The sequence below is a fragment of the Nomascus leucogenys genome, chromosome 19 (genome assembly GCF_006542625.1).
Source record: "Nomascus leucogenys isolate Asia chromosome 19, Asia_NLE_v1, whole genome shotgun sequence".
Taxonomy (NCBI): domain Eukaryota; kingdom Metazoa; phylum Chordata; class Mammalia; order Primates; family Hylobatidae; genus Nomascus; species Nomascus leucogenys.
Window position 1 is genome coordinate 10,298,225 of NC_044399.1, and position 26,382 is coordinate 10,324,606.

The window sequence follows — 26,382 nt, forward strand, 5'->3', positions numbered from 1 at the left end:
ACCCCCACTTCAGCAATCCACTTCTGAGGGTCACTGGGCCAGCTGTCTTCTTGTGAAGAAAGCAAATGGTACATCAGTGGAAGGAAAATTAAAAACCATAGATGGATTTTAGGTTGGGCATGATGGCTCATGCCTGTAATCCCAGCATTTTGGGAGGCTGAGGCAGGTGGATCACCTGAGGCCAGGAGTTTGAGAACAGCCTGACCAACAGGGAGGAACCTCGTCTCCACTAAAAATACAAAATTAGCCGGGTGTAGCGGTGCACGCCTGTAATCCCAGCTACTCGGGAGGCTGAGGCAGGAGAATCGCTTGAACCCGGGAGTTGGAGGTTGCAGTGAGCCGAGATCAAGCCACTGCACTCCAGCCTGGGCAACAAGAGCGAAACTCCGTCTCAAAAAAAAAAAAAAAAGCCCACTTCAACTGGAAGCCCTTGCTGTTGGATGCCTGGCTTCATGTCAAAAGTAAGTGGGCATGAGCTATGGAGGATGGGACAGAGGCTGGGTGCCGGGGCAGAGATCCCTAAGTGGGGATGGGTCATCCATCCACCCTGGCTTGGAGCCCGCAGGCCATAGGGCCATCCACTTGCATGGCATCACCCTGTGATGGATTTCTTCAGGATTGGTTGGGACTTGAGCAAACATCTGGTTCAGCCTCTTCACTCAACTGGTGAGGTTCCTTCATCCATTGATCATTCATTGATTCGCAGTGACTAACGGATTTACTGAGCACATACAGCAAGTATAGGAGGGTGGCGTACAAAGAGGGATGAACGTTTCTAACTCCCTCCTCTGCGCTCTCTTTTCTTCTTTGTACACAAACCAAGTATGCACTGTGCCCTCAGGCCTGATGCTAGACCCTAAAAATATAAAGCAGAGTACAATACAATTTTTGCACTTGCAGAGCTCACAGTTATTCATTCAACAAACGTGTGGAAAGTTGGCTTCGTGTTGGGGATTCAGAGGTGAGCCAGGGAGACAGGTGGGATAGTGTAAGGGTAATGTGTTCAGTGCTAGGACAGGGAGGCTCATGCACGTGGTGCCCAGGGAGAAGGAACCTAAGGGCTTTATCCATGGCCACGCAGCTGCTCAGTGATGTTCAGGCAGGGGACAGCAAAGAAGCCACGCAGGCGCCCTGAGGAGGGTGTTTCCTACTGCCTTTAAAGCTTTGGTCATGGCTCAACGCTGAGAGCGATTTCCCAGGGAAGCACTGTGTGCTGACGTCACGGCCCCTGTGCTGACGTCACGGCCCCTGTGCTGACACCACATACAGCCTGGGTAGTTAGATCTTGGCCCATTTGCTGATCTGACAGCCTTGATCCATGTGCCAATAATACCATACCCTCCACTCAGACTAGGTCCACTGGGCATGTAGAAAGCTATTTCAGGTGAGTGTCCCCTGGCTGCTGGGCTGGGAGGCCTGTAAAGTGACACAGAGCTCTATCGAGGACGACTCACGCAGCTCCAAGAGCTGGCCGTTGTGTTGACACTTGAGTAACTTTAGCTGCCTGCCACCCGAGGCCCCCCTCCCGTAGCAGCTGTGGCTGGCACCAGGGCAGCGCAGGTCACTGAGGTGTTGGATTCGGCAGCCCCTTGGGTGACGGGTGATAGCACCTGAGGCCCTGCCAGCCTTCCTGTCCCTAGAGGGGAGGAGGCAGCAGCTTGGCCCCAGCACAGAGCCTGGCCCTGGGCTTGGCGGGGAGCGATCATTGCTGAGAATTGCTGGATTCTCTTAGGCTCCAGCATCCCTGGCGCCCACCCTTCCTTGAGAACTGCCCCCAGCCCCAGCGCCTGGGTGTGGGTGTGTGTGGGGTCACTGTGTCCCTTTCTGCTCACATCTTTCACACCCTTTGTTCCACCTGCCTTTTAGGGGGAACCTCTTCACCCGGACACTGAGTGATATTGTGAGCAAAGAGGACTTCGTGCTGGATTCTGAATATCTCGTTACACTTCTGGTCATTGTCCCCAAGTGAGTGCTGGGCGAGTGAGTGTCTCGGTCTGTGCTGGGCGATCGAGTGTCTCGGCCTGTGCTGGGCGATCACGAAGGAAACTGGCCCTGCCCAGTGGAGAGGAAGGTGGGCCCGTTGGTGACTTGGGTGGTGTGCACGAGGATGCTCCCTGCCCAGCCCCAGTTCTCAGGAAGCAGTCATTCCTTCATGGGGCCCTGCTTGTGGCTGTGTCAGCAGGGACGGTGGTTGGGTGATAGTGGTTGTGGCCACGATAGAAGCAGCCATTTATTGAGCGTTTGCTATATACCCAGTGCGTGGTCGACATTATTTTGTTTCATCCTCACCAAAGGCCTGGGAAGTCTGGTGATTCCCATTGTCCTGAGGCTGGAGAGGTCGGTTAGCTTGTCCAAGGTCACACGGGGCCCGGATTAGATGGTTATTAGTGAGCCCCAAGTGTATCCATAGCTCTTCACAAAGGGACTTCTGTGGGTACCCTGTGGAGGCTGGGCAGGGGATTCCCCATGGGCACAGCAGGCCCTCAGAGGAGGTTAGGGCTCCCTCTGACCCCATCCCTGCTCACCTTCAGGCCCTCAGGAAAAGGGTTATGCAGCTTCCTGGGCACTCAGGACATCCAAGAGGCTTTTCTGCAAAAAATCACGTTAACGATTCTGTGTTCTTGCAGACCAAACTACTCACAATGGCAAAAAACCTACGAATCTCTCTCAGACATGGTGGTCCCTCGATCAACCAAGTAAGTGAGACCCCAGCTTGGTCCCAGGGCCCCTGGGGTGCATGTGTGGGTGCTTCAGGGCACCCAACCACCAAACATGCCCCGTGGGTGTGAGGCCCCCCAGCCCTCCACACCTGGGCCCTCTCCTGTCCCTTGGCCTGGAATTCTGTCAGGGTCGCACACCTTGTCACATGCCAGAGTGCCTTCCTCTTTCAAAACTTCACTTCCCTGCCCCTGCCCTGGGAAGGCTGCCCTGGCCCCACCTGGCCGAGCAGCCTCTCCACGCCGTTGCCTTTGCTGCATTCTGGCTCTGCGTTCTCGGCTCAGCGTCAATTCTTCTCGGCCAGAGGGGGAAGCCAGCCCTGGCCTGAGCGGCTGCCCAGTGAACGGCCACAGCAGGAGCCGGGAGAGAAAGCAGCCTCAGCGTGTGGCCTGTGGGGGCCAGAGCAGGAGTGGCCAGTGGGCCCTGTCAGAGTGACAGGAGGAGAGCCGGTGACAGACTGTGTCCATCACGGGACACTGCATGGCAGGGGAACCAACGATGCTGGGCCCTGTGTGTCAGGAGGGATGAAGGGGAAAGGCAGCTGCAGATGAGCAGAGGGTCTGAAATGAATGTGAAATGGGTGTGACTCGGGCACACACAGGTGCACAGGGAATTATGGGGATGGGTCACGGGGAGGAAGGCCACGCTTAGGATGTCAGTGGCTCAGGATGGAGTGAGTGGCACATAGTGGGGTGGGGCATGTGGGCTTTCACCTGCTGCAACTTTGGTTTTGGGTGGCTGATCCAAAGCTGCACATTTTCCTTTTTTTGAGACAGAGTCTCACTCTGTTGCCCAGGCTGGAGTGCAGTGGCGCGAGCTCAGCTCAATGCAACCTCCGCCTCCCAGGTTCAAGCAACTCTCCTACCTCAGCCTCTCAAGTAGCTGGGATTATAGGTGTGCACCAACACAGCCAGCTAATTTTTGTATTTTTGGTAGAGATGGGGTTTCACCATGCTGGCCAGGCTGGTCTCGAACTCCTGACCTCAGGTGATCCACCTGCCTCAGCCTCCCAAAGTGCTGGGTTTACAGGTGTGAGCCACCACACCCAGCTTGGTACTCATTTTCCTCTATACCTTTTTGTATGGCTGAGATGGTTTGTAATTTGAAGAGGTTTTAGAATGCGCGTCAGGCAGCCAGCCTGTTCATCTGACTCCCCACACACAGAACTCCCGGTGCAAGGCCTCTGCCCTGGGGTCCCTGCTGGGGGACGGGGCTCTCCCAGGGCTACGAGATGGCAATCGGGATCTAAGTTGAAGGGTGCAAGGAACAGGACAATCACGGCCCGAGGTTACAGGGGAGGCAGGGAAGAGGAGCAAGGCTCTGGAAGCCGGTGTGCTGGCAGGAGCATTCACTGCTTTTAAAGGCCAAGCACCGGGGATCCTTGCCAGGACCTGCCAGACCAGAGCCTCAGGCCCTCCATTGTCACAGGCCACCTGAAAGCCTGCACAGATGACTCTGGAAATACCTGGAGTCTGGGGGCAGCCCCTATGGGCATGGGCTCTGAGAAATAGGAAGGGTGACCCCACCAGCATGCCAGCGTGCTGTGAGATCGTGTCTGGGCCTGACGGCTCCCACTTCCAGTCTTCTGGCCAATACGACTCAGAGATGCTTAGACTCCTGGCCCCAAGAATTCCTGAGTTGCTAGAGACAGTGGCCCCAGTGGTCCTGTGTTGAGACATGCTTGGGAGGCTGTGTCCTGTTAGGACTTTGTGACATCGGAAGTGAAATGGACCTTGTAAGACAGTTTTCACCACTCTGCTTCACTATGGGGCAGCACGTCAGAGCCAGGCACACCCTGTGCCAGCTGTGGTGACGGAGGCCCAGGAGGGCTTGGTCTCTCAGGAATTTGATAAGCAGGAGCTAAAGCCCAGGCCCCTGCACTCCCTGTACCCCGAGCCCCCTGAGGCCTTAGCCTGGAGGGGTGTGGACGGGGCAGGAGGGAAGGGCAGGCAGCCAGGGGTTAGGAAATCTCAGGGAGTGTCCTTGGTTCCCCAGCCCTCAGCTGCTGCCACGGACCACATGTGCAGGCCACCAGGCCCTGGGGCCTCTGAGCCCCACTCCCACACAGGGCCTGGCAGTGAATCCAGCCAACAGATGCTTCTCTCCAACAGACTCATTACTGAGGACAAGGAAGGGGGCCTTTTCACTGTGACTCTGTTTCGAAAAGTGATTGAAGATTTCAAAACCAAGGCCAAAGAAAACAAGTAAGGGTGTTCGGGGTTTGGTTCATCTCCCGCTGCGGGGGGTCTCTGCCCCTCTGGAAAGCTTCTGAGTGAAAGCCCATGGTTTGCTTGTTTTAAGGTTCACTGTTCGTGAATTTTACTATGATGAGAAAGAAATTAAAAGAGAAAGGGAGGAGATGGCCAGATTGCTGTCTGATAAGAAGCAACAGTATGTAAGTATGTGATTGAGCAGCCCCTCCCACCCCTACCTGGTGGCCTGGGGATAGAAGAGTCCTCCCAGGTCTCCAGCTCTCCCTCCTCCCTCTCATTGTCCCCAGGCTCCTGGGCTTACACCATGGGGACCGTCTGTTCTCCTGGGACGCCTGAGCAGGGTCTGGGGGGAGGGGTGATGAACACAAAAGAGCCCAGGCGGTGGAGCTGGGGGCGGGAGCCGGGGGCCCGCCCGAGCCAGCGCTTTCCACATACGTTCTCACTGGTCCTGAGCACCGGCCTGCCAGGAAGGGGTTGCTAACTCCACAGTACGGATGAGAAACTGAGGCTCTGAGAGGCAAGCTGGCCAGAGGACCCTGCCAGGCCTTCCTGGGACTGAGCGAGGCACATGGGCTCCAGGCGGGAGCATCTGTGTGCAGGGTGGGCAGTGCTGGGCCTTGGAGATTGCAGCCGTGAGGTTTCCAGGGCGCCACTAGCCCCTGTATTTACCTCCCGTGTCCTTAGCACGGAGAGGGTGCTTAACTGGAGACTTCCGACCACAGCCACTCAGAAACCCTTCATGGAGGAGGACAGCTTAGCTCACCAGGGAGCAAAACTAGATGCTTGCATGTGAAATGTGAGCAGGAGAGCTTTGGGAAGGTCACTCCACCGCTCCGGGAAGTGAGCACCTCCCATACTCGGGTCCTCCTGCTGCGGTGCTGGGCTAGGCCGGGCAACTTGGAAGGAACCTGTCTGGGTGGAATGTTTTTGGGCCCCTTCTTCCTCGTGCCCACCAGGGAAGGTTCCGTGGAGCACCTTCCAGTCTGGCCTCTAGTGACGGGGCGGGAGGAATGAGTAGAAAGTTCTTGAGGCCTTTGGGGGAAAGTCGCTGTGTGAACACAGCACTGTGAGGACCTCCGTGGGGAGGAGCGCCGTGGCCACAGGCAGGCTGGGAGTGCTCCCAGTGTCCGTGCGGCCAAGTGTGTGCTCCGGGCTCCTGGGGACCTGGCTGTCTGTCAGCGACCTTTTCGCAGGGACTGGGGATGAGCAGCCACCCCGTCACAAGCGAGCCCAGCCATGGAGCCCCCATAGTGGGGTTCCCGGAGCCCCTCTGCTGGTCTGGTCTGTTTCCCTTTAGGAAGGAAACAACAGCTGATAATATAAAAGTTTATATAGGGATTTTTCACCCTCCTCCCCTGAAATAGAAGCACAGGGCGCTCACGTGTGTGTGTGTGTGTGTGTGTGTGTGTGCGTGCGCGCGCGCATGAATGGTGTGTATGTGGACATATGTGTGCGTAGCAAGTGAGACACGCCTCAGAGCCAGACGCTGCTGGGCTCTGGCTGAGCCTGCGGGGAGGGCGTCCCCTCCTGAGGACGAGAAGCCGAGCTGGAGCTGGGGACCCCCAGCCCTTTGGATGCTCCAGTCCTCAGAGCAGGGCTCACAGACCCAGACACCAGGCAGGAAAGACTTTCCCCCGTGAAAGCTGAGCTCCAAAGTGTTTTCTTCCTTAGCCTCAGCTCACCTGAAACCCTCGTTACCTGTGCACGCCCCGGCTGTTCTCTTTAGCCAGGCTTTTTCCCAGCTTGATTCAGTCCTGGTCCCAACCCCCTGCACCGTATCTCTGGACGGGGCTAGACCATGGCAGCCTTCACACCAGGGAGGCCCTGCTGGTGTGCAAAGCAGGTGGCAAAGCAGGGCCTTTGGCACCCACCTGGGCACTGGCCCAGGCCTGCCAGACCCCCGGGGAACAGGGTGACACACAGGAGCCTGCTGGCTGCCACGTGGGGCTCAGGTTGCCAGCTGGCGTATTTTACATGGCGTAGCCTTCGCCCACACTGCCCTGGGGGCCCTGCCACGGTCTCTCTGTGGGCGGGAGGTGGAGGCAGTCTCAGCTTGGGTCAGTCCCACTGGCCTCCTGAGAATCTGGCCCCCTCTGACCTATCTAGAAGTGCATGACCAAACAAACGTCTTGTATCTTTTTTGTCACTCATCAACCGGAGGGACAGACCAGGCCCTGGGGTTTGAGTGTACTTTGAGAGCAGAGTGGGATGTCCCCGTGTTTCCCACCTGTTGGCAGAGACAGAATGGGAAAGGGTGAGTGTCCTAACCGCATGCCCAACTCATCTTCTGCACTCTGCACGCCGAGGTGCCCCCCGAATGCCAGGAAGGCATCTGTGGCTGGGCACGGTGGAGCCACCTTGACAGAGCGCAGAGAGCTGTTTCCACTAATGCCTCCCGGTGCTGTCCTGGTCGGCCTGCGATGGGGGTCCTGGCCAAGCCCAAGCAAGGGGAGGGGGCTCAGGACTGACCCCTCTGCCAGAGATCAGCTCTGTGCTTAGAATGTGCAACCCAAAGACCTTAACACTGCCCTTCTCTCTGCCTTCACCACTCCAGGAGCCCGGTGGGCACCTACCACATCTCTAGTCTAGCCAGCACGCGAGTCCCGAGGGTGGGCCTGAATTCCTGAGCTTGCTCTCGCGTGCCTTTCAGGCGATGAGAATGATTTATTTGTTTGTGATGCATGTTTGCTGAAAGATTAATAAATCATTTCTGTGCCTTTAGCAAACTTCCTGTGTTGCTCTTAAAAAGGGATCATCCACCTTCCCGGACCACAAGGTTAAGGTAACCCCGCTAGGTAACCCTGATAGGCCCGCTGCGGGGCAGACCGACAGAGAGAGAGAGAGTGAGGGCGAGGGTGAGGTAAGCAACGCCCCGGGAACCCCGGGGTCCCTGGCTCGCATCTCCTCGTCAGCTCAGGCGCCTTCTGGGAAAATGAATCCTTGCATTTTTCTGTTCTCTAATATGGCTTTTGAGGTCTTAAATTTGAGGAGCTGGAATCATGCCTTCCTCCTAATCTGCAGGGCCTCTTTGGAGCTGCCCCCGCCAGCAGTGAAGGGTGCTTGTTGGCCAGGGCACCTCTCCCTGGGCGCCTGGCTGGAGGTGGCTGGAGCTGGGACGGGCAGGGCCCTGGCTGGGGTGGTGGTTGGCAGCTCAGCTCTCCTCCCTTGGCTGCCCTTGCTGAACCCACCCCTGACCTTTGTGGGCAGTTGCAGTGTCAGGCGGGAGCTCGGAGCTCTTGCTCCAAGACTCTGAGCTCCCAGGAGGACCTGCCACACCAGCATCAGTGGCTGCTGCTGTGGCCATGTGAGGTGGGGCTGTGAGGGGAGGTGGCTGCTGTGGATGATGCCAGGACCCTGGGGGCAGAGCCTCTGGGAAGGTGGGCTCCCTGGCTGCGCAGTGTCAGGCAGAAGCCCCTGGCTGCCTGCTGAAAGCCCCGAGGTCAGGGGCTGCCCAGCTCCCCGCGCTGCGGTCTGTGGTGGCCCCGTGCATGCACCGGGTGGCTGGCCCGCTGAGCTTCCCCGGCACCAGGTGCCCTGGATCTCAAGGTCCTAAGCCTGACCCAGGGCTGGTCTGACCAACTCTCTGCTTCTGGCTCCTGGGCACTTCTTCTCAGCTCAGGGCGTGCTCTGTCAAAACCCAAGTTCTTTTTTTGGCTCTGTGTCAGGCGGGGTGGTCAGCAGGGGTCACCTGGCTCTTCTGTCCTCGCAGGGTCCCCTGCTGCGCTGGCTCAAGGTGAACTTCAGCGAAGCCTTCATTGCCTGGATCCACATCAAGGCCCTGAGAGTGTTTGTGGAGTCCGTGCTCAGGTGCGTGGCAGCGATGCCCCGGCTGGGGCTGTCCTGAGGATAGGCAGGGTCTGGGGGAGCTATCGGGGTACCCCAGCTCATGCCTTTTCTCCATCCGCCACCTGTCTCCTTTCTGTGACTGTGGCTGTTGGCAACACGCTCAATTCCGAGTCAAGTACACCCTCCCCTCAGCCCTGTGTCCCCTGCTGTCTGCTCCCTCCGTTCCTGCTACACTTGGGGCAAGTGTCATCTTGGTTCTCCCCAGCTGCCCTACCCGCATGCCCTTGTGGACCCTCTGGCTGGCTCCTGTCCCCACCCTTGTGAAGCCTGCAGGGCCCGAGTGGCTCCTGGAAGGCGTTGTCGGGCTGCCTCCGTCCTCAGCCTGGAAGCCCCACCCCTCAAGGCAGTCCAGAGAGAAAACCAAAACCACACCAACAACAAAGCTTATTTTGCGTTTTTTTTTTTTTTTTTTTTTTTTGAGATGGAGTTTCACTCTTGTCGCCCAGGCTAGAGTGCAATGGCGTGTTCCTGGCTCACTGAAACCTCCACCTCTCGGGTTCAAGAGATTCTCCTGTCTCAGCCTCCCTAGTAGCTGGGATGACAGGCGCCCGCCACCACGCCCAGCTAATTTTTTTGTATTTTTAGTAGAGACGGGGTTTCGCCGTGTTGGTCAGGCTGGTCTCCAGCTCCTCCTAACCTCAGATGATCCACCCACCTTGGCCTCGCAAAGTGCTGGGATTACAGGCGTGAGCCACCATGCCCAGCCTTTGCCTAATTAAAAAAAAAAAAAAAAAAAAAAGGCTCTTTTATGGACTGTTGGGACCAGCCTGGCCAACATGGTGAAACCTCACCTCTACTAAAAGTACAAAAATTAGCCGGGTGTGGTGGCGTGGGCCTGTAGTACTGGCTACTTGGGAGGCTGAGGTGGGAGGATCACTTGAGTCTGGGAGCCGGAGGTTGCAGTGAGCCGAGATCGCGCCACTGCACTCGAGCCTGGGCAACGAGAGAAACTCAGGCTAAAAAAAAAAAAAGCTTCACCTGGCAATTCTAGGTAAGCAGAGTGAATAAAAATCTCCTGTAATTTTAATTTTAACACCAGGAGAGAACACTGCCAGCATGCCAGTGGGTGCTAACCCTTTTAGGTGTAGGGTTTGTTGGTTTTTTATGAATAGATATGTAATTCTTACAGATTTTTATGAAAGTAGAATCAGGGAAGAAAGGCCTTTGAAGGCCACTTTTCTGCCCTGTGTGGCTGCATCCTGCGTCGTGGAGTGCTGCCCACTGCCTGCTGCTCTGACTCGCAGCCTCCTGGGCTCCTCCAGCCCCTGGGACCCTCTGTGTGACCTTCTGGACCCCTTCCCCGCCTGCACTGAGGAGCTCCTCATCCCTCCCTGCCGTCCCCCTGGCTGATGTCCCCTACTTTCCCTCGTTTTCCTGCCCATGTTCCCTGGTCTCCAGGTCCTGCCATCTGCCTGCCGTAGGCTTTACCTGGGTAACTGTCTCATCTCCCCTCCCGCACCCCTTCCTCTGCTTCCCCGTTTCTGCCAGTGGCCTCCTCATCCTTCCCCTCATCAGACCCCAAACTTCAGGGTCAGTTTAGACACCCCTGACAGGCCCGGTCCACTCCGCCTTTGCACTCTCTCTTTCACGGGTCTGGCCCCACCGGCCTGGCTGTTGCCATAAGCCTCCTCTTTGTTCTTGGCCTCCAATTCACCTTCCATGTGGCTGTCAGTGTGTGGTCTGCCCAGATACAGATCTGACCTTGGTTCCTGTTTCTTCTGCCCCACACATGCACCACACCCACACCTGTACCCATGCGCACCTGTGCACGCCCATCTCAAAAGCCTGTACCGACACGGATGGCAGCATTGGGTTGGAGGGTGTACCCAGCTCCTGGGAGTGTTCTAGCCATCTCTAGTATACGTGGCCCCAGATCAACCCTGCCCGGCTCAGAAGTCGGTTGCTCTCAGGCCTCACAGTGAAGCCTGTCCATGCCTTCCAGGATGCGCATTTGCCCAAGAAAGAGGTTGAGACTGACGGGCCAGCCACTCCTGGGGTCGTTTTTTTTGAGACGGACTCTTGCTGTCGCCCAGGCTGGAGTGCAGTGGCACAATCTCAGCTCACTGCGACCTCCACCTCCCAGGTTGAAGCAATTCTCCTGCCTCAGCCTCCCCTAGTAGCTGGGATTATAGGCGTGTGCCACCACGCCCGGCTAATTTTTGTAATTTTAGTAGCGACGGGGTTTCACCACGTTGGCCAGGCTGATCTTGAACTCCTGACCTCAGGTGATCCAGCCTGTCTTGGCCCCCCAAAGTGCTGGGATTACAGGTGTGAGCCACTGCGCCTGGCATGGTGTCTTGTTCTGGGCAGAATGGAGAAGGCATTAGCAGGACGGGTGCCACAGAGACAGGACAGGGCCAGAAGAGCTCAGAGGCTGAGGAAAGGTTAAGGGCTGGAGTATATGTCCATTAAGGACCTAGGGTGCCTACCACCCACCACAGCGAGCACAACAGAGGGAGGCCTCTCCCTCAAGCCAGGCTGCTGGGGGAGGAGCGCTTTAAGCTTAGACATGTCCTAGATGAATAAGCAACCTCCAGTGCAACTTGGTAATGACTGTGGTGGAATTAGCCCGGCGTGGTGGTGGCGGGTGCCTGTAATCCTAGCTACTCGGGAGGCTGAGGCAGGAGAATCGGTTGAACCCAGAAGTGGAGGCTACAGTGAGCCCAGATCGCACCACTGCACTCCAGCCTGGGTGACAGAGCTAGACTCTGTCTCGAAAAAAAAAAAAAAAGAAAGTAAAACCTTAGTAATATTAATAGGTCCTGCTCCCAGGACTTATTTTTATGGCAGACCCCAGTCTGAACAAAGCACAGTACTAGGTGAGTGGAAGGGCGTGTAAAAATGGATTTCACATCAAGGCCTGGGGATCCCGAGGAAACACAGGTGCTAACTACTGAACATCCGATCCTTTGCTCTCTGAGTATAAAAATACTTCCAACAATCACAAAATGTTTACCATTTACAGCACTTGCTGTATTTTGTGTGGGCTAACACCCCAGGAATAGGTCATTCCAAAAACTGGTTTTAAATGCGCTCAGGCATACGACTAGGTATGTTAAAAATGTTTTCTATCTACCCAAAAACTCAGCGAAAATAGTAACAATCTTGATAAACCAGATTTTTGCCTGTCCTTTAGTGGAGAAGAACAGCCAAGCTGGGTTTTAGACAAACGACTTAGAGTCCGAATGTTCAGTCCAACTACCTGCATTCAACTTGAGCACACACCATGGAATGGTCACTCATGGCCAGAGGGATGACCTCTTTTGCTCTATAGTTGAAAACTACCTATCAGAAGGGGGTTAGCAAATTCTAGAGCTTTTTCTATCCAGAGAGATCACCGCTGACCCAAGGCATTTTGCTCGAGTTTGACTTTATGAAGCTGTGTTGGTTGAAGCTTTTCGTCCTTGGAATGTACTGTTTTTCATCAGGTTCCTTCTATCCGTGTTTGCATTTGGAGTGGTGAACTGACACATTTTGTCTGTCTGAAAAGGTACGGACTACCAGTGAACTTCCAGGCAGTGCTCCTGCAGCCGCATAAGAAGTCATCCACCAAGCGTTTAAGAGAGGTTCTAAACTCTGTCTTCCGACATCTGGATGAAGTAGCCGCTGCAGGTATACTGGATGTAGGTATCCAGAAACAGCAGTATTTCTACAGTAAGCTCAGCACCTTACTGTAGAATGGGAGATACTTTCAAAAAACTGGTATCTGCCTGTAATCCCAACACTTTGGGAGGCAGGCGGATCACTTGAGGTCAAGGGTTTGAGACCAGCAGAGCCAACATGGTAAGACCCTGTCTCTACTAAAAAACACTTGGGCTGGGCACAGTGGCTCACGCCTGTAATCCCAGCACTTCGGGAGGCTGAGGCGGGTGGATCACGAAGTCAAGAGATCGAGACCAACCTGGCCAACATGGTGAAACCCTGTCTCTACTAAAAATACAAAAATTAGGTGGGTGTGGTGGTGTGTGCCTGTAGTCTCAGCTACTTGGGAGGTTGAGGCAGGAGAATTGCTTGAACCTGGAAGGTGGAGGTTGCAGTGAGCTGAGATCACGCCACTGCACTCCAGCCTGGCGACAGAGCAAGACTCTGTCTCAAAAAAAAAAAAAAAAAAAAAAAAAAAAAAAAAAAAAAAAATTAGCCAGGAGTGGTGGTGCATGCCTGTAATCCCAGCTACTTGGGAGTCTGAGGCAGGAAAATTGCTTGAACCTGGGAGGCAGAGGTTGCAGTGAGCTGAGTCCAGCCTGGGTGACAGAGACTGTCTCAAAAACAAAACAAAGCAAAACTATGTCAGCCTGTTATGAAAATCTACATGTCATACACATTAAAGCACAGCAAGGAGAGGGTTGGAGGGGGTGGGCCACAGCTATGCAGAGCAGAATGTATGCTCAGTGCCTGGTGAGCTTCCTCAAAAATAAAAGGATAAGACAGGAAACTAGTTTATGCACTTAGAGCATTACCATGTCTTCTTTTGTAGGCATCTGTGGAGATCCCGGGACTGCAACTCAATAACCAAGATTATTTTCCTTATGTCTACTTCCATATTGACCTTAGTCTTCTTGACTAGAAAGGCCAGCTGGCACCTGTCTCATGTTCGTGCAGACTATTACAGATGCCTCTTTAGTCAGAGAATGGTTCAAATGTCTTACAGAACTAAGATCTTTTTCAGAGAAATTGCTCACAAAAGTTAGTGACAGTTGTATTTATTTTTTTAAGTTACAATAAAATGCTCTCAAGTCCTTCGAATGTTCTAACAAATTCAAAACTTCATTTTCTGAATGTTTTACATAAATGTGAACTACCTGTTCGCATTGGTAACCTGCTGCTGTATTTCATGTCTTAATGGCTATTTTGAGGTTCATAACAACATAGAAAGCCTTGAACTGTATAACCAGCTAGAATCCTTAATAATTAGCCACTAGAGACAGCCCAAAGACTAATATTGGGCAGGAAATCAGTTCTCACTGAGTCCAGTTTCCTGTAAAATCTCTGTTGTGGTGGGCACAGATGGCACCATCTGAAGAAAAGAGGTCCTGTTTTTTGTTTAAAAAAGTTTATGGGGAGGAAAGACATCTGTGTATCACTTCAAAACACTGATTTACCGCTAAACATCACTCTGAATTTATGATGTGGATACTAATTTCATACATTTATCGGCATTGTCCAAAATATTTTATTCTTTAATGGAAAAAGCCATTAATATTCAAATGAAGGAATCACATTAGAAAAACCCATACATAAGAAACAGCCTCCAAGAACATTCAAGCAGCAGTCCAAAAATGTTTTGACAGCCAAGTTTTCTTCAAAATATTATGTGACAGAATACGATTCAATTCACCGGCTAGAACAATTCATAGAATTTTTCAATGTTTTCTTGAGATGCAAAAGTTCACTGTTGCAGTGTTTTCAAATGACCAATCAAGTACTACTTCTTGGTTAAAAGGCCACTGGTAGAGTCATCTGATTGTAGAGAATGTCCCTTCACTGCTGGAAAAATCCACTGGCTCCCAAGAAAAGACAATGGTCTGAAGCCTCTGTTGTGGCTCTCACAACTCATCCTTCCCTAAGTCATCAAGCTCCACATCGCTGAGGTCAATGTCATCCTCCACGGGAAGCTGGGAGACAGAAAGCCACTGTTAGATCTGCAGAAGGGGACACCCTGGAAGGTCAACATCTCATTTTATAGAAGAGCAACTCTCTAGAGCTACTCCTGCTTACAATCCAGGTTCTCCTCAGTCTGACTCCTACCCTGACCTTCGTACCTATGATTATACGGATGGAAAAGCTAAGAACTCAGGTGAAACATTTCAGCATCACATCACTCACCACTTTAACACTGGAAGCCATTGAACATGTCCTTCTGAGGAGGGTGGGACACAACAGTACAGAAATAAGTACTAATTTCAAAGCTATCATTTTCTATTTTTCTAAGATAAAGTAAATGAATTCCAGGTTAAATATTCACTTTAAGGTAATAATCAGGAAAGCAACCTTACTACTGAAATGTATCTTGGCTGTCAAGAGTATCAAATGCCATGCAGCACTTAAACTTGTGATAAGGAAGATGAGGGTCTTCAGAGAAGAACCTCTTAAAAGGCCCACGGGTACACCAGGGCTGAGGTCTGATGGAAAGGACTTGACTCCAGGTGCAGAGATGCACAGGCTCAAGAGAGTAAACCATGACTGCTGCCCGCACAGCCTCCCTCCCGGGCACTCACCTCGCCATCCCTGCCGTCCCAAGGCTCTCTCTCAACGATGGTAGGGAAAGCCCCGCCTCCTACAGGTGCTGTGGAGCCACGCCCAAAAGAGAGCTCCCTTAGGGAAAAATGACCAACACACACACACACATTTACAAAGGACTACTGGTGCAGAAGAATAAACAACTTTAAAAATAACAGTCTGCCTACTTTGTTTATGCAGAGGCATTTCTTCTCTCTTGCTGCAGTACCTTCCTCAGAAACACCTTGAGAACATTATCTTTTTAATCATGGACAACATTACAACCAGATTCAACATTCCCAACTAAGCCCCCTGCATCAGATAAAGTCAGTTGCTATCAATAAGTTTTTAAAAATAGCAGAGCATTTGCTGAAATACAAATTAAATACATAAATAATTATCAAAGTTGATCTAGAACATGGGCTGCCTGTGAGCTTTCTAAGACTGCTGTGAACCTGTACAGAGGGAGCATATCAGCAGTGAGGCGACTGGTTCCAGTGGGCTGGCAGACAGCGGGGTGCATACGTGCATAAACATCAGTACTTGAAACATACCAGACCTGGTGTAATCTGGCTGTTGGGAAACCAGAGCTAGAAATACTGTGGGCACAAATATTTAGAGTTCACCAAACAACTCATAGAATAATGGAGCTAGACTAACAATCTATGGCACCAATGGGCTAGAATAAGCAAACCTATTATTAGAAAAAAAAATTACGAGATATATTCACATTCTGACTTCATGATTTAATAAATACTACTCTATGACAATCACAAACTTAAGCAGTCCACAAACTTCTTTTTCTTTGAGACCAAGTCACACTCTTTTGCCCAGGCTGGAGTGCAGTGGCATGATCTCAGCTCACTGCAACCTCCACCTCCTGGGTGTGCCTCAGCCTCCCGAGTAGCTAGGACTGCAGGCCTACGACACCACACCTGGCTTATTTTTAGTAGACATAAGGTCTCACCATGGTGGCCAGCCTGGTCTCGAACTCCTGGCCTCAAGTGATCTGCCTGCCTCAGACTCCCAAAGTGTTGGAATTACAGGTGTGAGCCACCGTGCCTGGCCCCACAAACTTAATGAAAACACCCCCTTGGCCAGGTGTGGTGGCTCACACCTGTAATCCCAGCATTTTGGGAGGCTGAGGCAGGTGGATCACCCGAGGTCAGGAGTTTGAGACCTGCCTGGCCAACCTGGTGAAACCCCATCTCTACTAAAAATACAAAAATTAGCTGGGCATGGTGGCAGGCACCTGTAATCCCAGCTACTCGGGAGGCTGAGGCAGGAGAATCACATGAACCCGGGAGGTGGAGGTTGTAGTGAGCCGAGATTGTGCCAGCCCGGATGACAGAGTAAGACTCTGTCTTGGGGAAAAAAAAATAAAAAATAAAAAGAAAACACCCATTAACCATATTAACCAACTACAACGAGTGAGAGCTGGGAGGGACGGAGCCACGGTCTGCCCCCAGGCAGAGGCTGAAGCAGCTGATCTCACAGGGCTTCCTCCATGCCTCCCACTTCACTACTCAAGGCAGAGCTGTGACTGAGGCGCCTGACTTTGGAGCCCCCACTCTCCACACAGCACACACACAAACTTCTGCGTCAAGTAGGAAGACTGGCAGCAAGAGCACTGCAGGCTTTCATGTGCTATTCTTCCTATTCATTATTCATCACAAGCCTCTCAACTGCCTTTTGTGTGCTGAACATCTCTTACACAGCAGCTAAGAAATGAACGCGGAAGAAAGCAAGAATGGGAAACGAAACCTCTTTAGGTCAATGTCCTGTATTGCCTAAAAGATGATTAGGTGAGCTGAATAGCAGAGCAGGGTAGACAGCTCTGTATATTGGTTTTAGAGTTTTGGAACCTATCATGTTGTTTTGCACATTGTTGGAGTAACTTAAGTACACCCATTTTCAAATAAATAACTACATTCCAAAGCCAAGTGCCCAGAAATGGAAACCACATTTATCCAAGGTCAAGATTGCAATGCATATGAGGGTGAGGATGGACAGACAGGGCTGCCTCTAGCCCATATGAGACCTTTATGAGAATTAGAAAGAACCCAGGGCCAGATGCACAGAATGGCACACAGGGCGGCCTGAGGGCAGCAATGCTTTCTCCTCATCCAGCAAGCAGAGTATTCCATGGAAAAAAGAACGAACAGGGAGACAATTTAAAAACTCTAATTTATAAACATTCAATTCTCTGGAATTAGTTTGCATTTTAAATTCCATTTATTACCTGGCTTATACATACCTAGTTTCAAATACAAACCTACAACAGAACCAAACAACAACCTAAGAAAACAAATTACCTGAGAAATTCGTTGATGCCTTGCTCACTGAAGGAGCCTTTTAGCAGAGCAAATTTCATCTTGCGTGCATTGATGGCGGCCATGGCGGGGTACCCAAACCCTCCAATCCCCAACGCGGTCTCAAGTTCGGACTGGGCTCCAGCTTCTGTCCACAGCCACCTAGAAAATCAGACTGGTTTTTAGGGCAAATATGTCTTTTAAATTGCTTACGATCTAACTAGAAGATCTTAGAGAACAAAAGATCACGCTTCAGATATTTTGTAGAATGACAAATAAAAAACAAAAGATGAGTTTCTATATGGATTTTCCCTTTTTACCTGAAATCCCACCAATATCATTTGGGTTATCAAGCATGTTCTTGCGATCTGTAGGCATCTAATAAACATTTGCTGGACTAATGGAGGAGGAGCAAGGTCATCGAGAGAGGGACAACAGGGGGCGCTAGGTACCTGGGGAAAGCAATGGATACTGGGGACAAGAAGCAAAAAGATAAATAGGAAGCAGGCTGGGCACGGTGGCTCACGCCTGTGATCCCAGCACTTTGGGAGGCCAAGATGTGTGGATCACCTGAGGTCAGGAGTTCGAGACCAGCCTGACCAATATGGTGAAACCCCATCTCTACTAAAATTACAAAAATTAGCCGGGCATGGTGGTGTGCGCCTGTCGTCCCAGCTATGCGGGAGGCTGAGGCAGAAGGATCTCTTGAACCCAAGAGGCGGAGATTGCAGTGAGCTGAGATTGCGCCACTGCACTCCACCCTGGGCAAGAGAGTGAGACTCTGTCTCAAAAAAAAAAAAAAGATAAAATAGGAAAGAGATACACTGTTCTGAAAATGTGCCTAGATCCAGTCCTTACTCAGAAGAGGAGAAGGAAACAATTCTATTTCCCCTTTCTCACCCAGCCTTCAAGTTCATAGTAGAATTCAGGTGCACTACTCCTTATGTGTCTGCCTGCTAACCTGGCACCCCAATCACCATTTAAAACACGATTCCTATGAGAAAAATGCATGCTGTGCTGATAGCCCTTCATTCCTTCTTTTCCTCCCATGATAAAGTTTTCACATCCTGAATAAAAACATATAGCAGAGCAGGCCGGGTGTGGTGGCTTACACCTGTAATCCCAGGACTTTGGGAGGCAGAGGCGGGTGGATCACTTGAGGTCAGGAGTTTTGAGACCAGCGTAGACAACATGGTGAAACCCCGACTCTACTAAAAATACAAAAATTAGCTGGGTGTGGTGGCGGGCGCCTATAATCCCAGCTACTTGGGAGGCTGAGGCAGGAGGAAAAAAAAAAAACATATAGCAGAGCAAACACAGAACACAGCTTATAAAAACACAGGGGAACCACTCTCAAGAAAGCCTATAATCAACTGTTCTGATGACACTGAGACAGTAAGCTCAGTAACTTACCCCCACATTTTCTTTTTGTATTTGTCTGCCAACTTCAGAAGAACTTCCAGATAAGAATTTCTGCCTGCAGCTCCTGATTTAAACAGACAAAAGTTTTTTAAAGGTAAAGATAAAGGAGTCCATAAAATTAATCCATTTAGGAAGTATTGTCAGAGCATCTAGCATAGAACAGCTAAGGGAAATCATTTCTGTCTGTCTTACCAGTATCAAGGATATGGGGCAGCACAGCCACAACACAGAGCTGGTGTTCCTCACACGTCCTCTTGGCAATGTCCTCATTGATAATCTGTGGGACCCAGAAGACAAGGGACGATCAGGAGGCTGCATGATACAACACCCAAAGGTAAGCTGGCAAACAAGACCTTCGCACTGTCACTTTCACTGAAAACATTTCTCCCACGACTACTTCCTTGTATGGAAACACCCGGAGGCATGTTCTCTAAGAGGAGATTTTTCTGCTACTGATTCTTAAGCCTGTGGAAGCTGTGGTGGTGGTGGGGGGATCAGCACACATACACACGTCTCTGAAATCACAATGCCTGGACACAGCCTTGCTCTGCCACTTATTTGTTTAAATAGATTATACTTACATGTATTATATGTCTCATATGTTTATACACACTTGAGGCTCTGTGCCTCCATTTCCCCATATATAAAATGGAAATAAAAACAGTATCTACTTCTCAGTGTTCATGTGAGAATTAAATGAAAACAAAAACAAAAACAAAACAAAACAAAAAAAAAGAACTATATAAAGACACCAGAACAGTGCCTGTTACATGATTAGGTACTCGATAAATGTGCTATTACTTTGAGAATGATAAGCAAGAGTGATTGAATACACTCTATCTTTAAGAAGCTTGTATTTCTGTTCAGCATAATTATTCTAATGCTAAAAGTTATGAAAAGCAATTTATCAGACATTTTTTTCCATTTCAAAGTATAAAAACCACTTTAAAGAGAGTATCTTTAAGGGCATAACATGAACAGTGTGTCACACTGCTTTAACATTCCTCACTATCAGCTAAAAAAGCTTTCTGGACTACATGCAGTTGAAGTAGTTTACCTCAAGCAGCTCAGGAGGTGGGGCGTTATCAGAAAACAAATCAAGGGCCCGGGACACTATGTCAGATCTTGTCCGCCCACCGTCATAATCCACAGGAGACTCGCCTTTCTGAAATATCTTGATTGTAGGAAATCCTCTAATCTATTAAAAAAAGGTCAGAGGATAAAATCCAATTAACACTTGATGCAAAATAACACAATCTTTACAGTTTCTAAAACCACCTTATAGGTAATTTTAGTTTTTTTTTTTTTGTTTTTTTGAAGCAGTCTCACTCTGTTGCCCAGGCTGGAGAGCACAGGTGCAATCTCAGCTCACTGCAACCTCTGCCTCCTGGGTTCAAGCGATTCTCCTACCTCAGCCTCCCGAGTAGCTGGGACTACACAGGCACGCACGACCACACCCGGCTAATATTTGTATTTTTAATAGAGACGGGGTTTCACCATGTTGGCCAGGCTGGTTTTGAACTCCTGGCCTCAAGCGATCTGCCCGCCTTGGCCTCCCGAAGTATTGGGATTACAGGCGTGAGCCACCACTCCGGCCTTATAGGTAATTTAATGTAACAAAACTGTTCCCCAGACTGCATGGATTTCAAAGGAATGACTCACAGAGGTCAATTATCAATCAGGGAGTTTTAACAGTCTGTGAAGTTTAGCCCAATCATATTTAAGCCCTGGTATATAATTAACACAAAGTATCTGCTCTAGAACAAATGGACCAACTCACAACAGCCATATGAGCAACTTGAATAAGTCTGGGCAAGCTGAAACCTCACATTAAGTATACAGTAGAGGCAGTGTGACATTAGGGGGAAAAAGTTGACAGTCCTGAGTTTCAGACTTGTTAGTTATGACAATAAAGTGACTTTATCTCTTCACTTACAAAATGGTTTAAACATCTCCTTTACTACCTCATAGGGAGGCCTGGAGTATTGGAAGAAGTAACGAAACACCATATATTTCACAATGAAATGAGCCTTATAAGTATACTCACCCCGTATCGGGAGGCTAGAACCTGATTGACTGTAGCATCCACAGCTGCCAGTTTCACTTTTCCTTTCGTCTGCTCTTTTACTTCTGAAGCTGCGGCAGCCCACTCTGGCTCTAGGCTATAGAAAAATATTCGTTTTGTTTTGTTTCTTTGAGACACGGTCTCTCTCTGTTGCCCAGGCTGGAGTGCAGTGGTGCAATGATGGCTCCCTGCAGCCTCAACCTCCTGGGCTCAGGTGATCTTCTCATTTCAGCCTCTAACATAGCTGGGACTACAGGTGTGTGCCACCACCCACTGTTTATTTCTGTATTTTTAGTAGAGATAGGGTTTCCCCATGTTTCCCAGGCGGGTCTCAAACTCCTGGCCTCAAGTGATCCACCTCACCAGGCCAAATACTCAAATACTTGCATTTTAACTTGCAGCCCAAACACCTTTTTTTTTTTTTTTTTTAAAGACAGAGTCTCCTTCTATTATCCAGGATGGAGTGCAGTGGTGTGAGCTTGGCTCACTGCAGCCTCTGCCTCCCACAATCAAGAGATTCTTGCACCTCAACCTCCCAAGTAGTTGGGACTACAGGCGCACGCCACCACACCCAGCCAATTTTTTTGTATTTTTAGTAGACATGGGGCTGTGCTATGTTGCCCAGGCTGGTCTCAAACTCCTGACCTCAAGTGATCCACCTGCCTCGGCCTCCCAAAGTGCTAGGATTACAGGTGTGAGCCACCACGCCCAGCCTATACTTTTTAACTGATCTGTGCATTTCTGCCCAATCCCAAGTTATGTCACACCTAGAAAACATCTTGTGTGTGGCTTTACTAAAGATACAATGCTACCCTTCACATGAGCTTCCCATTCCACCACTGCCCCTAAATCCAGACATGAACCAGTCCCTTGTTAATCTTTGGCAATATGAGAGTGGAAGCTCTTGGCACTAATGTCAATGTTTAATATTCACTTAGAGTCAGAGTTTTGCTGGAAGAGATCTTAGTGGTGATCTATTATCTAGTTCAGCTCCTTCAAAATAAGCTAATGAATGTACTGAAGACACTGTGAATGAACAGACTGCTTAGTAGAAGGTACTTACTTTTTGCAGTGTCCACACCAAGGAGCATAGAACTCAACCATCCAAACATCTTCACTGTCCAGAACATTCTTATCAAAGCTGTCGTCTGTCAGCTCAATCACATCCTTCTTACTTGAACTATCACTTCTGCCCTGTCATTTATGACATTAAACATCAAACAACAATTTGGCCGGGAAGAACACTTTTCCTATTTTAAATACTAACACTGCTTCTACATCTTAACAAAGTTTTAGGGTTTTTCTTTGGTGAATAAAATAGTGAAAACGGTTGTATTCAAATTGGGTACATTCCTCAGCATTATAATTTTTGTTTGGTAAATTGTCTTTTACTTTCAAATAATTATCAATACATTCAGTACAACACATAACCTGTACCTGAATTCCGTCACCAGCTATTTTTAGAGAGAAACCTCAACATGGCTCAAAAAACCACCTTCACAACACTGTTCTAATTCAGACTCAAGTACAGCTGCTGCTTCATCCCAGGATGTTATGTTACATCTTTCATAGACAAAGTCCCTACCAGTCAACAAAGCTAAAAATAACACTTAATCCTTTTCTTGTTTCGAAGAATGTTCTTCAGTACTAAATCTAAGAAGCAGTCAGCACTGCTTTCTGTTGCAAGGCAGGGTGCAGGGGGCCAGGCAACTATGCTCATTAAATGTCTAAGTTTAAAATAAAAGGCAAGAGCATGAAATCTTTGGGTAAGCTCTGAGCCTGTATAAAGAAGCTAGTTTAACTGGTCACCTAAAAGTAAAAGCCCATTTAATATTTATCTATCTTCAAGTTTGTCTTTTTACAAGAACATCAGTGTTAAGCTTCACATTTCATACAAGGGCATCTAAAACACCAGTCTGCTCCTATCTCTCTCTCTTCTTCCCTATCCATTTGTGTAGAATTTTCCATGGATTTGGGGCTGACTGCCACAGATACAGGCCAAGAGGTAATCCAATCTCATCACGGTTTGCCAAAGCCTACCTAGAGGAAAACCCGTCCATCCCATCCCCACTCTGGACCTACAAGTGCCATGGGATGCCAGCATGTGGCTCCTGGGCCTGGTACTTGGACTGCAGGTGTGACAAGAGGCCCTGGGACTGACTGGCCTTGGCAACAGCAATTCTGAGGAGGCCAAATGAGCAGGCTGGATGGCTGGTTACCTCTGGGATTGCTGGATCCAATCCTCTATTATTCTTTAATTGAAGGTTCACCACTTTAACATACTTTTAAAAAAACAACTATCTTTTACAAGGAATCCACTCTGGCTTCAAAATTATGACACAGTAAAAACTGACATTTTATGGTCTTACTTGTTTTCCAGAACTGTATCCTCCGCTCTGTCCCCCGAGGCGCTCCTTCACGAGCTGGCGCAGAGCACTGAGCGCAGCATCTACAATGGCTTCACCAGTTCTGCCACCTACAGGAGACGGAAGGTAGGCGGTCCTCAGCCCGGCCTTCAGCAAGTGCCTCATCTGGCCCAGCCCAAGACTGTGTCTTTACCTCACCGTTAGCTTCACCAGGTGTGACACAGTTCTAACAACACATGTATCTCTGACAGAACACACTTTCTCCCCAGAATGCATTTTGCACTAGACTTAACACTTGGAAAACCAATTCCTCTTCCTTTTTTATTATTATTATTTTTTGAGACGGAGTCTCACCCTGTTGCCCAGGCTGGAGTACAGTGGCACAATCTCGGGTCACTGCAACCTCCGCCTCCCGGGTTCAAGTGATTTCCGGCTAATTTTTGTATTTTTAGTAGAGACAGGGTTTCACCATGTCGGCCAGGCTGGTCATAAACTCCTGACCTCAATTTATCCGCCCACCTCGGCCTCTCAAAGTGCTGGGATCACAAGTGTGAGCCACCATGTCCAGCCCGATTTCTCAAGTTTTACGTAGTGTGAACGAAAACTCCCCGCTCAAATACCATCTCCTAATGAGAATAACTCACAAATGTTTACCGAACATGAACATGGATGAATAAGAAGCTTAATATCTAGCTGGGAAAGCAGGGGAATTTCCCAAATAAAAAAGGAACTATTGCTGTGAGATACCGGATAGAAAAGATGGAAAAAGTAGGTATGAGGTGTCTTTGAAGCCAAGTAACTGGAAACCATTCCAGGCTTCTTTTTTTCTATCTTGCTTGAAACACTGTTAAGCTGAACTTAATCCTAATATAAGTAACAAATCTACATTAAAACTCAAAGAGGCAATATGACAATAGTCTTTGGAAGTTCACCAAAAACTTATTTGCTCAAGAGAGTCAGGGGCTATTAACTAACACAGAAGTACTGGAATAACATATGCCATCTGCTTTCTTCAGTTTAAAGGCAAAACTAGATCTAATAGAATCTCTTTAGAAAGTTCATTTTTCTGGCCGGCCGTGGTGGCTCACGCCAGGGATCCCAGCACTTTGGGAGGCGGAAGCACGTGGAACACCTAAGGTCAGGAGTCCGAGACCATCCTGGCCAACATGGTGAAACGCTGTCTCTACTAAAAACACAAAAATTAGCTGGGCATGGTGGTGGACATCTGTAATCCCAGCTACTCAGGAGGCTGAGGCAGGAGAATCACCTGAACCCAGGAGACGGAGGCTGCAGTGAGCTGAGATCGCGCCACTGTACTCCAGCCTGGGTGACAGAATGAGACCGTGTCAGGAAAAAAAAAAAAAATCTTTTTTTCTTTTTAGAGTTTTCTCAAACTGCTGTACTCAAGTGATCCTCCCACCTCGGCCTCCCAAAATGCTGGGATTAGAGATCTAAGGTGTGGCGGCCGGCCTTTTTTTCTGCCCAGGAAGAGAAACTTTTGAAACACACCAGACCTGACACAAGAAACAAAATATAGGCAGTGGCTCGCGCCTGTAATCCCAGCACTTTGGGAGGCCGAGGCAGGCGGATCATGAGGTCAAGAGTTCGAGAGCAGCCTGACCAACATGGTGAAACCCCATCTCTACTAAAAATGCAAAAATTAGCCGGGTGTGGTGGTGCGTGTCTGTAATCCCAGCTACTCAGGAGGCTGAGGCAGGAGAACTGCTTGAACCCGGGAGGTGGAAGTTGCAGTGAGCCAAGAGAGCACCACTGCACTCCAGCCTGGGCAACAGAGTGAGACTCCATCTCGAACAGAACAAAACAAAACAAAACAAAAATACCCACAAGATATATTACAGCAACTCTCAGCATCTATTCAGATAATCTTGCACTGTATCGCTGGCTGAGCCTACCAAGTATGTCACTTGATAACACAGAAGGGCAAGGCCTCAACATGAAACAGCCTCTGCTCCTTATCTATGTCAGGTATCTCCGTCATCTGAACCACTGCCCCTTCCCCGAGTCTTTATCTGGACATATGCCAAATCGTGAAGTATACTAGGAAAAAACTTTTCAGCGTTTTGGGCCATACTGTCTATTGCAACTACTCAATTCTGCAGTTCCAGTGCAAAAGGAGCCGGAGACAGTATGTTGACACACAGGTAGGGTGTGTTCCAATAAACTAAATTTGTAAAAACTGCAGCAGACTGACTGAACTAAAAACATGTACATTTTCATAAGGGAGGAAAACTCAAACAAATTATTATTCAAAGGCAGAAAAGCAGGTGTTTACTCAGGGGAAAAAAAAGGTCTTTCCCTAGAACTTTGGAGCTGGGGAGCCTAGCAGAGACAACGTGTCCAAGGCCACATCTCTGTCTTCAGACGAAGACGTATTTACCAAGTATTTGTCTCATATGCTTTATGTGTACTATTTCAATTAAGCTTCTGGTACCTTAAAATAGGTTTGCACATCCCCATTATACAGAGAAGCAAGACACTAAGTACCGTTTAGTTACGACACTGGAGTATGGAGAAGCCAGCAGCCAGGCAGCCAGGATGGACTGCCTTCCCAGCTCACACACGACAGATTCTGTACCCCTCACCCCCACCTTCCCTGCCTTCTATTAGTTGGACTCAGGAAAGTCACCGATGACAGACAACTCTTTTACTATGATGTTGATGCTGCCACCCAACCCATGAGCTGGTACTGCTCACATAAAGCAAAACCTAAGATGACAAAGTTCAGTCACTCATATGTTCCATATAAATCTTCAACAAAAACCTTTACCAAATTAGCCATAATTTCAGCTTCAAACAAATTATGCCCAATACGTTTACTAGCACCATGGATCTGGCCCAATCCAGCAACTCTGATTATCTTAAATAATCTGTTTGTGTTATCTTTTTTTTTTTTTTGAGACGGAGTCTCGCTCTGTCGCCTAGGCTGGAGTACAATCTCGGCTCACTGCAAGCTCCGCCTTCCGGGTTCACGCCATTCTCCTGCCTCAGCCTCCCGAGTAGCTGGGACCACAGGTGCCCACCACTGTGCCCGGCTAATTTTTTGTATTTTTAGTACAGACGGGGTTTCACCGTGTTAGCCAGGATAGTCTCGATCTCCTGACCTCGTGATTCACCTGTCTTGGCCTCCCAAAGTGCTGGGATTACAGGCATGAGCCACTGTGCCTGGCCTGTTTGTGATATCTTAATTAAATAGCAGGACAATT

General features: G+C 49.5%; 2 protein-coding genes across 3 annotated transcripts in view; one reads left to right on the plus strand and one right to left on the minus strand.

The window, feature by feature from the left end:
• Window positions 1-15,169, plus strand: part of ATP6V1C2 (ATPase H+ transporting V1 subunit C2) — a 59,296-nt gene extending 44,127 nt beyond the window's left edge. Inside the window, exons 7-14 of one of the 2 annotated variants that reach the window (XM_030800521.1) lie at window positions 1,867-1,965; window positions 2,628-2,696; window positions 4,830-4,922; window positions 5,020-5,113; window positions 7,654-7,791; window positions 8,641-8,738; window positions 12,268-12,400; window positions 13,252-15,169. In XM_030800521.1, coding sequence (XP_030656381.1) covers window positions 1,867-1,965; window positions 2,628-2,696; window positions 4,830-4,922; window positions 5,020-5,113; window positions 7,654-7,791; window positions 8,641-8,738; window positions 12,268-12,400; window positions 13,252-13,341 — 814 coding nt within the window. In that variant the 3' untranslated portion in view covers window positions 13,342-15,169. The remainder of the gene's footprint in view (window positions 1-1,866; window positions 1,966-2,627; window positions 2,697-4,829; window positions 4,923-5,019; window positions 5,114-7,653; window positions 7,792-8,640; window positions 8,739-12,267; window positions 12,401-13,251) is intronic. The other variant, XM_030800522.1, reaches the window with a different exon arrangement.
• Window positions 13,462-26,382, minus strand: part of PDIA6 (protein disulfide isomerase family A member 6) — a 28,337-nt gene continuing 15,416 nt past the window's right edge. Inside the window, exons 5-13 of the mRNA XM_030800520.1 lie at window positions 23,162-23,268; window positions 21,856-21,986; window positions 20,775-20,889; window positions 19,785-19,925; window positions 18,920-19,004; window positions 18,719-18,791; window positions 17,309-17,467; window positions 14,993-15,089; window positions 13,462-14,389 (exon numbers count right to left, since the gene is read on the minus strand). Coding sequence (XP_030656380.1) covers window positions 14,321-14,389; window positions 14,993-15,089; window positions 17,309-17,467; window positions 18,719-18,791; window positions 18,920-19,004; window positions 19,785-19,925; window positions 20,775-20,889; window positions 21,856-21,986; window positions 23,162-23,268 — 977 coding nt within the window. The 3' untranslated portion in view covers window positions 13,462-14,320. The remainder of the gene's footprint in view (window positions 14,390-14,992; window positions 15,090-17,308; window positions 17,468-18,718; window positions 18,792-18,919; window positions 19,005-19,784; window positions 19,926-20,774; window positions 20,890-21,855; window positions 21,987-23,161; window positions 23,269-26,382) is intronic.